The sequence below is a fragment of the Leguminivora glycinivorella genome, chromosome 17 (assembly GCF_023078275.1).
Source record: "Leguminivora glycinivorella isolate SPB_JAAS2020 chromosome 17, LegGlyc_1.1, whole genome shotgun sequence".
In the NCBI taxonomy this organism is placed as follows: Eukaryota; Metazoa; Arthropoda; class Insecta; order Lepidoptera; family Tortricidae; genus Leguminivora; species Leguminivora glycinivorella.
The window spans coordinates 18924801-18939363 of NC_062987.1; the positions used below are offsets into that span (position 1 = coordinate 18924801).

A 14563-nucleotide genomic window follows, 5' to 3' on the forward strand; every position below is an offset into this window, starting at 1 on the left:
ATTGAGCTATTTCAATTAAACGTGCACTTTGAAAATTGACGCTTTATTGTTCGAACATGCTTTTAGTGAAGACCAAGCCTTATTCGGGTATAAATTGAAAATGTTGCCATACTTATTATGCTACTAAAGTGGTTGTTTTTAGACTCGTAGGTGCCTACTATTAAAAATAAAATTACTGAATACGGGCATACGAGACAAATGAGCGTATTTTTTTTTTCTGGAAAGACAATTCACCTCTACGTTATTTTCAAATTGCTGTCTTTTTATTCTAAGTTGGATGTACAACCGTTTTTTTAGTATTTTTTCGTACAGATCCAGTGCGCAAAGTGGTTCATTTCTTGTCAGGTGGAAACTTCAGAGGGTCATCTGTACTGAAAAGCATAGTACGATAACCGTGCGAAAAAGAATTTCGTAAATCTTGTTTTAATTTATAATCACTCGTTTCGAACTTCCTATTTTCCGCACTTGTATCGTAATGTACTATTATCACCGAATTGGAAATAAAACAACATTGACTTTTATTGACTATTAAAATAGCGTATATTCATGTATATAATCGTAGAGTGGAGTCAGCACCCGCAGCAAGTAGCCAGGGCTGCGTTGGATGGAAGCGGATGTCCAGCACACACAGGTCCTCCCGCTTTTCGGGGCCACGGAGCTGTTTGAGCGGCACCAGAAGCGGATTTTGTAGCAGGTCACTGTAAAAAAAGAGAATTATTGATATTTTGTTAATTCTAACATTTTCTGCCATTGTAAGTAAGGTTTTAACTTTTAATAAGAAACCCAGCTGTGTACATGGCAGTTATATACACAGATGGGTTTCTTATATGGTCAAAAACTATTGGCTGCGTTTATACTTTATACAATTTCAAGAATCACAAGGAAAATACTTACTACTGAATGCACACTGTTTAAGAACTCAAGGCTAAAACTAAGACTCAAGAACTAAAATGAAGACAAACGTTAGTTTTGCTTGTCTGATTGACTGCTATAATATATCAGTCTATACAAGTAATCAAATACCTATACTTTATTTCTGACAACCGACAGGTCTGACTGTTAAGTCAACGGTTCCAGGTTCAAGTCCCGGTGTGGGTAGGGGAAAGGGCATATTTGTATGATCAGCACAGTCATATCTATTATTTGTTGATAAGTCATGAATCATTGCCTCAGTTGTTGAGTACCCGGTCACAATGTGTAATGTCCTATAATATTGATTTATTATTTATACTAACTTGTAAACCATGCCGTGCGACACGACGATGTTGTTGTCGTCGCCAGCGCTCGCGAACAGTGGGTAGCGGCGGTGGAACGCCACGGCGCGGACGGCGCCGCCGTGCAGCCGGAGGGTCTGGTACGGCTTGGACGACAACTCCAGGTCAAACCTGGAAAGAAAGAGGCTTTAAGTCTGCTGGACGACTACAAGCGTTTGGCTTAGAATATATTTAAAAATTGAAGTCTGCCTCGGGTGAGACTTGAACTCACATCCATCACATTCGAGTCTCACCCAAGGCAGACATTTTCCACATTTAAATTTATTCTAAGCCGTTTCAGCTAATCAGAAGAAAAAAATACAAGCATTTGGTTTATTGTTAAGATGGATACAAAATTACAAATACTAAAGTTTGAAAGAAAACAGAAAATTATTGTATTTAAAAAACATATCACATAAAAAACACAAATAAAAAGAAGAACACGTAAGGTGTGAAAGAAAGTGAAAATATTACGAAAAATTTCATATCGCATTATGGATGATAAATCATACAAATAAAAACACACAGTAGTGTTTTATAACTTATAATCTGGCAAACCAAATGTAACTATCCATCACAGATAGCTTAAAAAGCAATAAAGCTAGCCCAATAACGGTCTAGCGGAAATTCTGATACTTAATTACATCCTTATTGAAAGTGAAGCATAAGGACTTGGAAAGTATTGAATGACACAAATTGTCAAGGGAAAAAGGATGGGAAAACCTACAGTTTTTTGGACATAAATAGGATTTCCAGCATATAGGTGACAAAGGCTACTAACCCATAAAACACTAAAGTGAAATCAAACAAATACTCACCACATGCATTTCCTATCGTACGACGAGACCAGCAAGTTGTCCCCAGCGGGATGCACGGCCATCGAGCTGACCCACTGCGCTCCAGTCAGGAGTTTCTTTATCAACTCTTGTTTCACCAGGTCATAAATTCTAACCACACGCTGGGTCTGCAAAAGATTGATGTATTTAATTAATAACACTTTTTCATCGCGTTATAACATGTTGCGTACAATCAAAATATTTATTTTCACAGAAGTTAAATTAATGCTATATGTATACCTATAGTTGAAATGTTCAAGATGAGAGCTTACAGATCTAAATAATCAGCTTAAAAATTCAACTATACTCATATTACTCATCTACCAATTCAATTCAGATCCCAAAGATTTGTAAAGTTATCTATTCTTCATTTCTATAAATAAAGAAGAAAATATATTAAAATTTATAATTATTCTTGTCTAAAACCAAGATAATTATAAAATTAAATTTGATTTAAAATAGTACTTTTTACACATTTTGTAAAACAAGAATCATCTTATCAACGAAACATTTAACTGTGTTACTTAGTGCCGAATCTATGTATTATTACACCATTAAAACTTACAGCAACAAACAGCCTCGGCGTGACCGGATGGAACAGCGCGCACTGCACCAAGCCCTTCGCCTTGGAGAACGGCAGCTGACTCCTCCGCCGCGACAGCTGGTGCACGACCACCGCGCGACTGGCGCCATCTTGTAGCGTCACGCAGATGTAATCGCCTTTGCCGTGCCAGGCGAGCTGGAATGGTAGATTTTTAAGAATGGCCGTTGAAACTGCAACACTAAATACTAGTTAATTCAATGCCATTTTGCTGTAGAAACTTTTCACTAACACATGGTAGTTGATTAGGTTAAGTCTGTACACTTTCATTGTTTTATTGTAGTAAACATTGGACTTAATGGTATATTCAATAACATTATAGTATAATTTGTTTTCGTCCTCTGCACTGTGACCAGCGCTGACCCTTGGGTTAGCATTTTATGCTGAGTCGGGACCATTTCGTGGTAACTTATATGTTTAATTTCTTTTATTTGCTGTTTCTGTTTTCTTACTTGTGTATTTTGTAGTTATCACGAATAAATAATTGATTGATTGATTGATTGATTGATTGATAGTTCTTATTTCGATCCAATTCTCAATACTAAAAAGTTAATGTATTGGCCTAATTTGTTAGATCACTTTCATTTCAATACCAAAGTTGTATTTTTGGGTAATAAATTATCGTTCTGATTTCAAAATAAATGACTATTAGTGATAATGATGAGTCCGACCGATTTCGGCCATGTCAACCACTTCGACCCCTATTCAATGATTCGACGCTCATGTCATGCGTCCAAAGATGGCTAATGTAGCCATCTTTGCGGTGAAACTCCGTGCACATTGAGGGTTAGTAATGTTAGTATAGTAGTTTAATTATTATTACTAACAAATTTCACAAAAAAAAGTGGCCAATATATTTTTGAGACTGCAAGCACAAAAAATTGTAACAATGCCAAACTTTTAAAACACTTTGGTAGAAAATGGTAGATTTGTATTTGACTGCTATGGCAACTCAAACTTTGAAAACTTGTCGTTAACTTTTTGTTTACAAATTGGCAATCCAAGGTCGTTGCGGTTGTCCGTTGAATTCGTAATTACATGGTAACAAATTCGGAAACAGTTGGCAGTCAATATTGGAAATTCGTCATAAAAAATACGAAGATACTTCTACCACTGTTACTTCTACACTGTGTTCTTGTGTTTGGCCTTTTGAGCTTGAACGTTGAGCAGTAAGCAAAGTTGAGCATAGAAGATGTCTAAAAGTATCTAATGCGACTTATTATTAGTTGTATCCATATTTTTACCAATACCAATTTAATATAAATAAATATTGGGGAACACCTTACACAGATCAACCTAATCCCAAACTAGGCAAACCTAAATTACAAACATTGATAAAACTGTAGTCTTAAGATTCAGTAGTTTAATTTAATTTAGAAAATATAACTCAGGAGTGTCTTTTCAAAAGGGCTTATTTCCCTGTAAATATACTCCTTACCAGCATGGGTTCAAGACCGAAAGCTGTATGAAGCCTCTGCTTAGCTTATCCTTTGCTTGCTTTGCTTAGCTTTTGCTTGCTTATGCCAGTTTCTGGTGGAATGTGTGAACTACAATATATTTGAACATCTCCTGTACCACATTTTAAAGCGTAATAAAGATTTGATATTTGAGGTTGACTGGTAGAGAATGCCTTAAAGTACAGTCCGCTTTTTTGTACTGTAGATTTTTCTTTGTTTTGTGCAATTCATAATTAAAATGGGGTCGGTATACGGGATTACAGTAGGGTATAAATATTTAAGAACTCACGTGTATGACGGGCTTGAAATGCGTGACGGCGACACGGACGCCAATTGCCCATTCTTCAGGTTTCACCTTCTCCCACTGTATCGCTGTGGTTGTGCGCTCGTCCACTGCGAAATACACATTATTGTTAGTCTTTCTGAATATGACCAAAGACATTTATGTATAACTCCGTATAGACAGATAAAGTCCACCCACAGTACCCAGAAAAAGGTACGGTGGCCTAGATGGCATTACACCTTTGGGGTACGCTCAGTTAGATGGCGCTAATATTAATATTTGACATTTTAAAACATATCAAACTAAGAATATGGGCCAAATTGTCAAAACAGAGGTTCAAAAGTTTTAAGCCTGTGTCAAGAGATGGCAGTCTATGCACTGTGATTACACATTTTACTTCGACAATAACTCTCTATAATACTCGATCCTCTTTGATATGACGCAGATTAATTTATTGATCTTGAGTCTGGAAGACCTATCGGCTATCTACAAGATGGCATCTCGAGTTAAGTTTAAAAGAGATAACTGGCTACGCAGCTCCAAATCTATTTAACATAAACTTTCGTTCAATTTTTACCCCAAATTTCATATCTTCTAAATGGCCGACGAAGTCCAGATTTGGCATCCAGCTACTCATCAATTCTGGCAGCAATTTTCTTCTGCAATTGTATGCGGAATGCATTTTCCCCTTAAGATAAAAAAAAGGCAGTCTGTTGCCCACAGCGGCCGCTATTAGACTGAGACCGAGGGCAGTAGTATAGTACAGGCAGGTTTAGAAGGTCTATTTTAAAGTTATGAGAGACTATATTATCATACTTACTAACTTCATGCTAAAAATGGAAATTTTTCACACTAAATCCGAAATAAATTACACATATGAAAGAAAAAGTGACCAAGTCCTCTGGTGCCTGAGGCTGGAATCGAACCAGCGTACTTTCCAATCGCGGGAAATGCCTCTTTATCCGCTCGGCCACCCAGGTCACAGCTGTCGAGGTCGAAATTATCTCTCATATGAGTAATCTATACAAGGACTACTTACCACACGGACTTATTTACTACTTACCACAAGGACTACTTTAAGACAGCACAAGTTGAAATATTTTCAATAGATTATAATTTAACTTGTGTTCATTAGAATTTTTCACACTGTCTGAACCATCATCAAAAAACTAACCCACTTCTAAATGCTCTATGAACTTCAAATTTGACATCCAGCTAGGTAATTATATTGTTATAAATAGGTATTTTCTGACAACATCATGCTGCGAGAGTGGTTCTTCAAGCAACTCATCAGTTTGAGCAGCGACCTTATGTGCTCCAATATCATGTCCCGGATTAAGCAAGAGTAGCCTGTTGCCCACAGCGGCTGCTACAAGACTGAGGCCGAGGCCAGTCCAAGCCACAAGTTTAGGCCTTTTCTATATTTATGAGAGACTATATAATACTTAATATAATAATGGAAATTTTTCACACTGATTGGACCATCATCAAAACTCTAAACCCACTTTTAGATAGCCTACGAAGTTCAAATTTGACATCCAGTTAGGTAATTACATTGATATCAATTATAAATACTTACTGACAACATCATGCTGCGGGGGCGGTTCCTCAAGCAACTCATCAGTTCTGGCAGCGACCTTGTGCGCTCCGATATCCTGTCCCGGGTTGAGCAGGAGGAGCCGGTTGCCCACGGCGGCCGCCACGAGGCTGAGGCCGGCGGCGGGCGTCCAGGCCACGCGCGCCACGGCCAAGGGGAGGGGAATCGTGCGGAGGCAGCGGCCCGTACTGGTCTCCCAGACTGGAATGAAACATTTTTGTAGTTAGGAAATTTAAAAAAATAGTTGTATAATTCATCAGAATGTAACAAAAAACTGTTCTTGTGTTTCGTTAAAGCTTTAATTAAATAAAGACAAAACCGAGTATCGTATAAGTCGACTATGGAATATGGGTTCGATCGTGTTAGCGACCTGTCACTTTTAATACCGATTTTGTTTTCTTTCAACCCCATAATTGCTAAAAGTGGACTTGAACCACTTCATGTGCTCTGCCATGTGGAACCAAAGTTTGCACTCTGGACCAAACCAGTGTAGCCCTTGAACATTAGGGCTTTGAGTGTGAGGAATTGTTGGAGCTCTCGGGATGATGGCAGTTTGAAGTCTATAAAGTCTGACAGTTACCTTCGACTCACCCCAGAGTATTTTAAAAGAGTTTCAGAAGACTTACTCTTAACTGTTCCATCATCACTGCCCGACACAGCGTACTGCCCTGTGGGATCGAAATCTGCACTCCAGACCAAACCAGTGTGGCCCTTGAACAGAAGGCAGTTTGGAGACTGTCTTTAAGACTGACCATTACCTTCGACTCACCCCAGTGTTTTAAAAGAGTTTCAGAAAACTTACTCTTGACAGTTCCATCATCGCTGCCCGACACAGCGTACTGCCCTGTAGGATCGAAGTCTACACTCCGGACTAGACCAGTGTGGCCCTTGAACATTAGGGCTTCGTGTGTGGGGAACGGTTGAAGCTCTCGGGTGATGGCAGTTTGGGGACCAGGTCTTCTGGGCTGATTGTTAGCTGAAAGAAATAGTATTCATTTGTACATGTTGTACCTAAGTACACACTCGTATACAAGTCGCGTAACTTCAAACTCTCAGTAAGGGTGCGCGCCCACGGGAGACAAGTTGCTCAGCGACTTACGTATTTGTATGAAAAGTTGCTTCGCTCCGTGAGCGCACTTTCATACTAGCCCATGGTCGCGACAAAAAAGTCGCTTCGAAAAGTCGCCCGTGGGCGCACCCTCTAATCCAACTGTCAGATTTTTTTTTCTCCGTCATGGCTTTTACTACTCGTTAATTTAAGCCAGGTGGATTCTGCCAATGTCGAGGTGAAGACTTTTGATTTTTTTGAACGAGTGTTCGGTGAAATTTTTAGATTTTTCTGTCAGATTTTATGACTTGAGAATTAATAGGAAACGGTGTATGATAGATAAGAGTTTTGTATGATTCATGGTTACCTTCACTACACTATATATTTTATTGAGCGGGATAGCGGGATATAGACCGTGATTGATAGGTACTAGTTATCGGGAGCTCGAAATAAAACAAAAAGGAGTTTTATTTCGAGCTCTCGATAACTATAATACCGTTATTTCGACGGAGTCTATACATTTGTCATATTTCAGAGGGTCGCGGGCGTAGCACACTATTTCGATAAAATTAATCACATTGGTGCGTTCCTATGATACTTACAAATAGTGCGAAAAGGACGGCCTGACATTATATCGTTTATCACGCGAACATGCTTGCCCGCCTGATCCCTATATAAATAACGTCCAATTTTCAATCTAAACGTCCATTTTGACGACCGGTCTGGCTCAGTCGGTAGTGACCCTGCCTGCTAAGCCGCGGTCCTGGGTTCGAATCCCGGTAAGGGCATTCATTTATGTGATGAGCACAGATATTTGTTCCTGAGTCAGGGATGTTTTCTATGTATATAAGTATGTATTTATCTATTTAAGTGTGTATATCGTCGCTTAGCACCCATAGTACAAGCTTTGCTTGCAAGTCGACCTGTGTAAGGTGTCCCCAATATTTATTTATTTATTTTGGTTTAAACACTTACCCTCATGTGAATGGCACGAGGCGCCAGATACAAGTCAAGGCACCTAAGGAACCGCTCGCGTATGAACCGGGGGTAGGCAGCCACAGACCGCAGGTTATCATGCTTCGTTGGCAAGAAGGTGTACTTGCGCTTCCAGGGAGTTTCTGCCAGCTTGTTCCATTCTTTCATCTGAAAAATAAGTTATGATAATAAGATATAGAACAGGACAGTGTTATAAGCGAATAAAGAGGTGAGAATGTACTATCAGCTGCAGAAGTGCATGGAGATTATGAATGAATTCATTGATAAATCCTGATAGTACATCATACCAAACAATTTCGATATGGGTCCCATATTATGGGTTGTGCGAAATGTCATTTGATATTTGCCAGTCGCTTTTCGGTGGAGGAAAACATCGCGAGGAAACCGGGCTAATCCCAATAAGACCTAGTTATCGTTCGGGTGGGAACGTTAGATGACAGTCGCTTTCGTAAAACTAGTGCCCACGCCAAATCTTGGTATTAGTTGTCAAAGCGGACTCCGGGCTCCTATGAGCCGTGGCAAATGCCGGGATAACGCAAAGAGGATGATGATGTACTCAGACCACTTAGACAAAGCTAAGTTGGAAGCGATTATAATATTTGATTACAATTTTAAAACCCATTTAACAATTAATGTCAGCGACAATAGGAAAGTCAGATTCTGCACGAAATAAGTATACTGCTCTGCTACGACCCGAAACATATCGCGACTGTTGCGACATAATAACATGAGTACATATAGTGCGCGGCAATCTTTGAGACCATATGTGGCTTTACCTGCGCAGAAACTATTTTTCTTATTAGGTAGGTTTTTGCTCGTATGTATACGGTACGCGAACTTGCCCCCACTACCGCGCCTAATGGTCTAAACTAAAAGTCTAAAACTGTACAATTGTATATTGATTCAATATAAGAAAAAAGTATGTAAACAAAAGGTGAACAAACCTCTTTAGCATCAAGCAAGTACTCCGGCGGTGGGTTGTAGCTTTCCGCGTGCGACGGCAGAGCGCGCTTCGGCGCCGGGATGTGTTTGTGGATGCCTCGGATGTTCTCGTCTTCGGTAGTCGAGCCCCAGAGGTTGTAGAATTGCTTTACCTGATTTTAATGGTTACATTTTATAAGTAATAGCAAAGAGGATCGAGTATTATAGAGTTACTGTCGAAGTAAAATGTGTAATCACAGTGTATTGCCATCTCTTGACAGGCTTAAAATTTTTGAACCTAAGTTTTGACAATTTGGCCCATATTCTTAGGTTGATATGTTTTAAAATGTCAAATATTAATATTAGCGCCATCTAGCTGAGCGTACCCCAAAGGTGTAATGCCATCTAGGCCACCGTACCTTTTTCTGTATGGTACTGAGGTACGTTTTTTTCTTAGACTTTATCTGTCTATACGGAGTTATATGTCTTTGGTAATAGTAATCCATACTAATATTATAAGTGGGAAACTGTGTGTCTGTTTGTTTGTCCGTCTTTCACGGTAAAACGGAGCGACAAATTGTAGTGATTTTTTAAGTGGAGATAGTTGATGGAGAGTGACGTAGGTTCCTTTTTGTCTCTTTCTAACGCGAGCGAAGCCGCGGGCAAAAGCTAGATGGATATAAATTAAACCTTTATTACAATTATTACATATAATTTATTATTGACGACGTGGTGGTCAACTGTGAAGGATTTAAGAGCACAGAAACCTATCAACGACAACCCAGGATAGAATATCCCCAGAGGCCCAACCTCAGATAACTGGGATTATGGGCAAGAAGAAGATTACAATTATTACATAAAAGTAATATTATAAAAATATTTCTAAGGTTGGAAATCGCTGCAAGATTTATTGCATTTCCCCAGAACAACACACCATACCTGAAATAAGGATTTACGTGTGCATGGTAAATAGATGGTAAGACTTCGGTTATGTCCGTCTTCGTTATTTTTAAGTTGAGAATTTCAAAATAAAACTATACGTAAACGTTGTTCAGACTGCAGAATGTTTGACGCCATAAATGGTATATACATATAACGGGCATAAGAGTATCAGACCCATGAGTTTTTCGGAACATGAAAGTTGTATATTCCTGTCGCGTTGTGGAGGAAAACATCGTGAAAACCGACTAATTCCAAGACTATGTTACCCTTCAGGTTGTCAAATTATAATCTAGTGGGCCAAATTTTTCAGTTGTCAAAGCGGACCCTACTTTTGCCCTTTATAGTGCTATGTGATGTTTATCCAGATAGATAAAATTAGAACTCAATATGCCGGCAGATAGGCATTTAGAATGCTTACCCGTTTCTTCTTCCGCTCCATAGCGATCTCTCGTCTCGTTTTGGTCCATCCCATCTTCAAAGCGTGCACTATCTTGGAGATATGTTTCTGTTCCTCTCGCGATGGCAGGAACGATCGCTTGTGTTCGGGGAACGCGCGAATTGGCGTTGCTAGGACTTCTCGTGAGAACCATTCTACCCATGGCTGGAATAAAAGAATAAGAATTTTCATTTTACATCTTTCTTACCATTTGTGTTGGCAACATTGGTATTGGAAATATTCCTAATTTAAATAGTTTTGATTGTTTACTTGTTTCCATGAAAACAATAATGTTTCTCTTCTAAATTACTCTCCCAACCTATCGGTCGTAATGACCTAAATAAAAACCATTTTTCTCCTACAAAGGAATTTTAATTTACAGTCCACCGACCATGGCCCTTATGCAGTGCATTTGCCAATTTGGAAGACGTACAACCTATTGAAATACATGTTGGTCGACTGACATGAGGTAGTTTCGCAATGGGCTACTTTCCTTCTAGTCATATCCGCTTCTTTTTAAAAACCGTCAAAACGAATTTCAACGACTTGCTAATATTAAATTTGTATGAAATCGAGTTGAGTGACGTCACGGTCGACTCATTTACTTTATCATACATTTTTATCTGACTTATTAAATAGAAATTGGGTTTAAAAGTAACTTCTGTCCATGTTTTTTTATAGTTACCCGGCAGGCAATCATAGTCGCGCGATAAATTATAAAACATCAGGCCGTCCCTATCACACTATTTGTAAGTGCGAAAGGGACGGCCAGATGTTTTATCATTTATCGCGCGACCATACTTGCCTGCCTGATGCTTTATTTTGAGCATGTTACTAAATTTAATATTTTATTTCAAGGACGGGCAAGTCCCCTATTAAAAGGTGCCTTATGATAAAAAAAATAATATCTTGAAAGTCTTACCTCATACTCATCATGGTCAGCATTGGGCACTTGGCCCTGGCGGATGCGGGAGATCAGCTCCAGGTCCTGCTTGCTGAGGATCACATCCTGTCCGGTGCTGGGGTCCCGGACTGTTCGCCAGAAGTCGGGGTCTTCGCATTTTCTTTAAAAATAGATTTTATTTGTGTCAAGGGCATATGAAATGAAGTAAGTATAAAAAAAATTCAAGCATATAAATGAGAAAAAAGTGCTGCTTTGCCTAAAGGTTGTACTTATGGTATTAAGATCGCCTATTGTACATTGTGTTTCTTTGTTTAATAAAGATTAAATAAAATTAAAAATTGATAAACTGGAAAAACAGTTGGCTTCATATTTCACAGACTACGATAGCCGGCCTAGCCGAAAATATAACAATTGTCGAAACGTAGTCTGGTTCTGTCGCGTAAGAGGAAGAGCGATAGAGATAGCTATATTAGGCTACGATATTTACGCTTACGGTAAAGCGTTTGTGCATTTCACTATGTATGCTGTACTGTTTCTTACTTTTCTTTCGCATAAAAATTGTTCGCCAACATTGTTTATTGGTTTATTGCGTAACGTGTAATGAATATACAAACTCAAGCCATATTCCCCAAAAGGGGTAAATATTATGTGCTCTGACTCTTACGACTCTGCAACCTTACAAGCAAGGGAAGAAGAAAATTTGTGGTATTGCAGTACATTTTTGCGAGATACCATAATAAGAGATGGACTCTACAAGTCTACATGCAACCAGATGGCCAGGTCCCACTGGAAAGGGAAAGGATGGGAAACCACGGAAAAGATGGGTTGACGACATTGTAAAGATAGCAGGAAGTAACTTGACGGACACCGCTCAGAACAGAGTAAAATGGCAAAGCGTGGAGGAGGCCTTTACCCTATCAGGGACCACAAAAAAGTAAAGAAATAAAATAAATAAACAAATAATAGGGTAGTTTCCTATACTTACAATAAAATATTATATGCAGTGCACGAAATAAAGCACCACATAATTAGAAGAAATATATGGTCAAAGAGAAAGATATAAAGTAAATGAATTGACCGAGGTCACTCCTCAGTATTTCATAGTAATTCCATATTAGCAAATTGTTTTGACAGTTTTTAAAAAGAAGCTGATTTGACTGGTAGGAAACTAGCCTATTGCAGTACAGGTTGCTAGCCCATCACCCACACCACAATAGAACCCATATATCCCAGTCAACTTCTATAACACCCGCAGGAGGAAAGGTGGTGATCAAATTTTTAACCAAGTTTGTTGAAATTGGTACTTGCTTAAGGAACTCGTCAATCTGATCTCTCTGGGGTGGCTTGATGATTTTCCGTCCGTCCAAATCATAGCCAACATGTTGGTACTCATTGTACCACCACATTGGGATGTCACCGACTGTGTTGCGCCTCTCTTCCTCGTCTGACGTGTCTCCTGATTCGTATTCATCTGTGAAGAAAAGTTGTAAATAATGTGGCAAGAATAAAATGTGTTCAAACCAAGTAAAAAACCGGTAAAATTTTGGGTTGGAGTTATATGATGATCAGGTCCTAGGGTCCTACTGATTTACCTCTATTGAAGTAAGGAAATCTAACTTCATTATTTAAATGTGAGGTAATGCATGAAGATTTCATGTGGGTGGGTTGGCTCCTGTTAGTGTATTAGTTCTAATTGTTTGTGAATAAAGACTTTATCTATCTAATTTAGATATACCACTAGCGTCAAACCATTTGGGGTGTTCAACTAGTATCAAAATAGGCACAATATTATTGATTTGCAGAAAAATCACAGCATAACTAATAACTCACCTTTTTGTGCTACCGGTTGCATCTTAACGCTAGTTTCCTTAATTTTATCAGCTAACATATCCACACTATCCTTAGTTTTTCCTTTTACTTCCTTCCCTTTCACTTGACTTTCCTTCCCTTTCTGCTGTTTTGTCTCTTTCTGTTTAGTTTTCTTTTTCACTTTTTGGTTGACTTCTTTATCTGACTCATCACTGGATCCGGAGTGTGTTTGTCCGATGCCGGACTCTGCACCACTGTCTTCTTCACTCTGTGATGCTTCATTATCCTTATCACTATCATTATTATCATCATCACCAGATTCATCATCAGCTTCTGAGTCAGTAAGCTCCTGTAAATGACACATATTGGTGAAAATTTGTGAATAGGCTTGATTATTGAATATTAAAAAAAAAAAAAAAGTCACTAAAAATTTTATGAATTTTTCACTTTTCACTAATAAAGTACATCTTTTCTGTGTGGATTGTCATTCAATATGTCAAGTATAGTAATACTTACTGATGATGCGTCTGAAGCATCTTCTGGCTGCTCTTCATCCCCAAAAGTGGAGTCAGCATCGTCATCAAACAGTACCTCCTGAAAGTATAATAAATAAAACAAAATAAGCGAAAATATACCAGATACATACTTGAATTTAATGCTGTATAGTCATTTCAATTTAACATTGAAGATGTTAACTTGCTTATCTTCAATAATTGGGAGCAAGATGATACACTGAATATAAATAAAATATATGATATGTTTAGTTAAAGAAAAACTTACATCTTGTTCCGCATCAGAGTTATCGCCTTCTCCATCCTGTTCAGAGTCTGTAGCGTCGTCTGTACCATTCAAATCACCACGGATCAGATCCTCGATAGCTCCAGAATCACTTCCCTACAACAATCCACAAATATAACCAATAATTAACAAAATAACATGCTTTAACTTCATCAACACACTTCACGATCTTTACCTCGTCTTCTGAAGAATCTTTGGCAACTGTTTTCTTAGACTCCTTTGCGTCTATTTTTCTTTTCAGCAAACCAGCTTTAAATGGTGGCATTTTGTAGAATATCTATAATATCTATATCATTATTCGGAAAATAAAGCGGCTTGGAGACTCCGAGCCCCAACAAACACGTGTTGTTCACTCACAGGAGTGGGCTGTCAAAGTGACATTGACACATAGAATTTGAAGTATTTCAGACACGTGGAACGAAACGCAAAATAGCTAGGTTGCCTACATAATCTTCTTAGTAGTTTGTGGTTGCCTATAGAAAGTTATGAAGTGTGAGCCCATACGACGACGATAACGCAAAGCGCTACTAGTCAATTAAATAAAAGAGTTGAAAAAATATTTTAAATTAGAGGATGCGTTTGAGCTAGAATAAAGCTGTGTGTTAGCTGACTGTCCGTCAGCACCTTTGCCATTCAAACCTACGATTATGAAAACATAAAACATGTGTCTATGGTTAAGTTA

The 14563-nt window shown here is 38.6% G+C and overlaps 1 protein-coding gene across 1 annotated transcript; it reads right to left on the bottom strand.

Moving 5' to 3' along the window:
* Positions 1-511: 511 nt before the first annotated feature.
* Positions 512-14157, bottom strand: LOC125235247 (ribosome biogenesis protein BOP1 homolog). Its single transcript, XM_048141742.1, is given in 17 exon segments — positions 512-698; positions 1236-1385; positions 2072-2217; positions 2655-2828; positions 4437-4540; positions 6010-6228; positions 6830-6958; positions 6961-7003; positions 8051-8218; positions 9016-9165; positions 10353-10535; positions 11293-11434; positions 12583-12745; positions 13105-13432; positions 13600-13677; positions 13864-13977; positions 14057-14157. Coding segments are annotated over 17 exon segments (2535 nt in total). The 5' UTR covers positions 14147-14157; the 3' UTR covers positions 512-544.
* Positions 14158-14563: the final 406 nt, after the last annotated feature.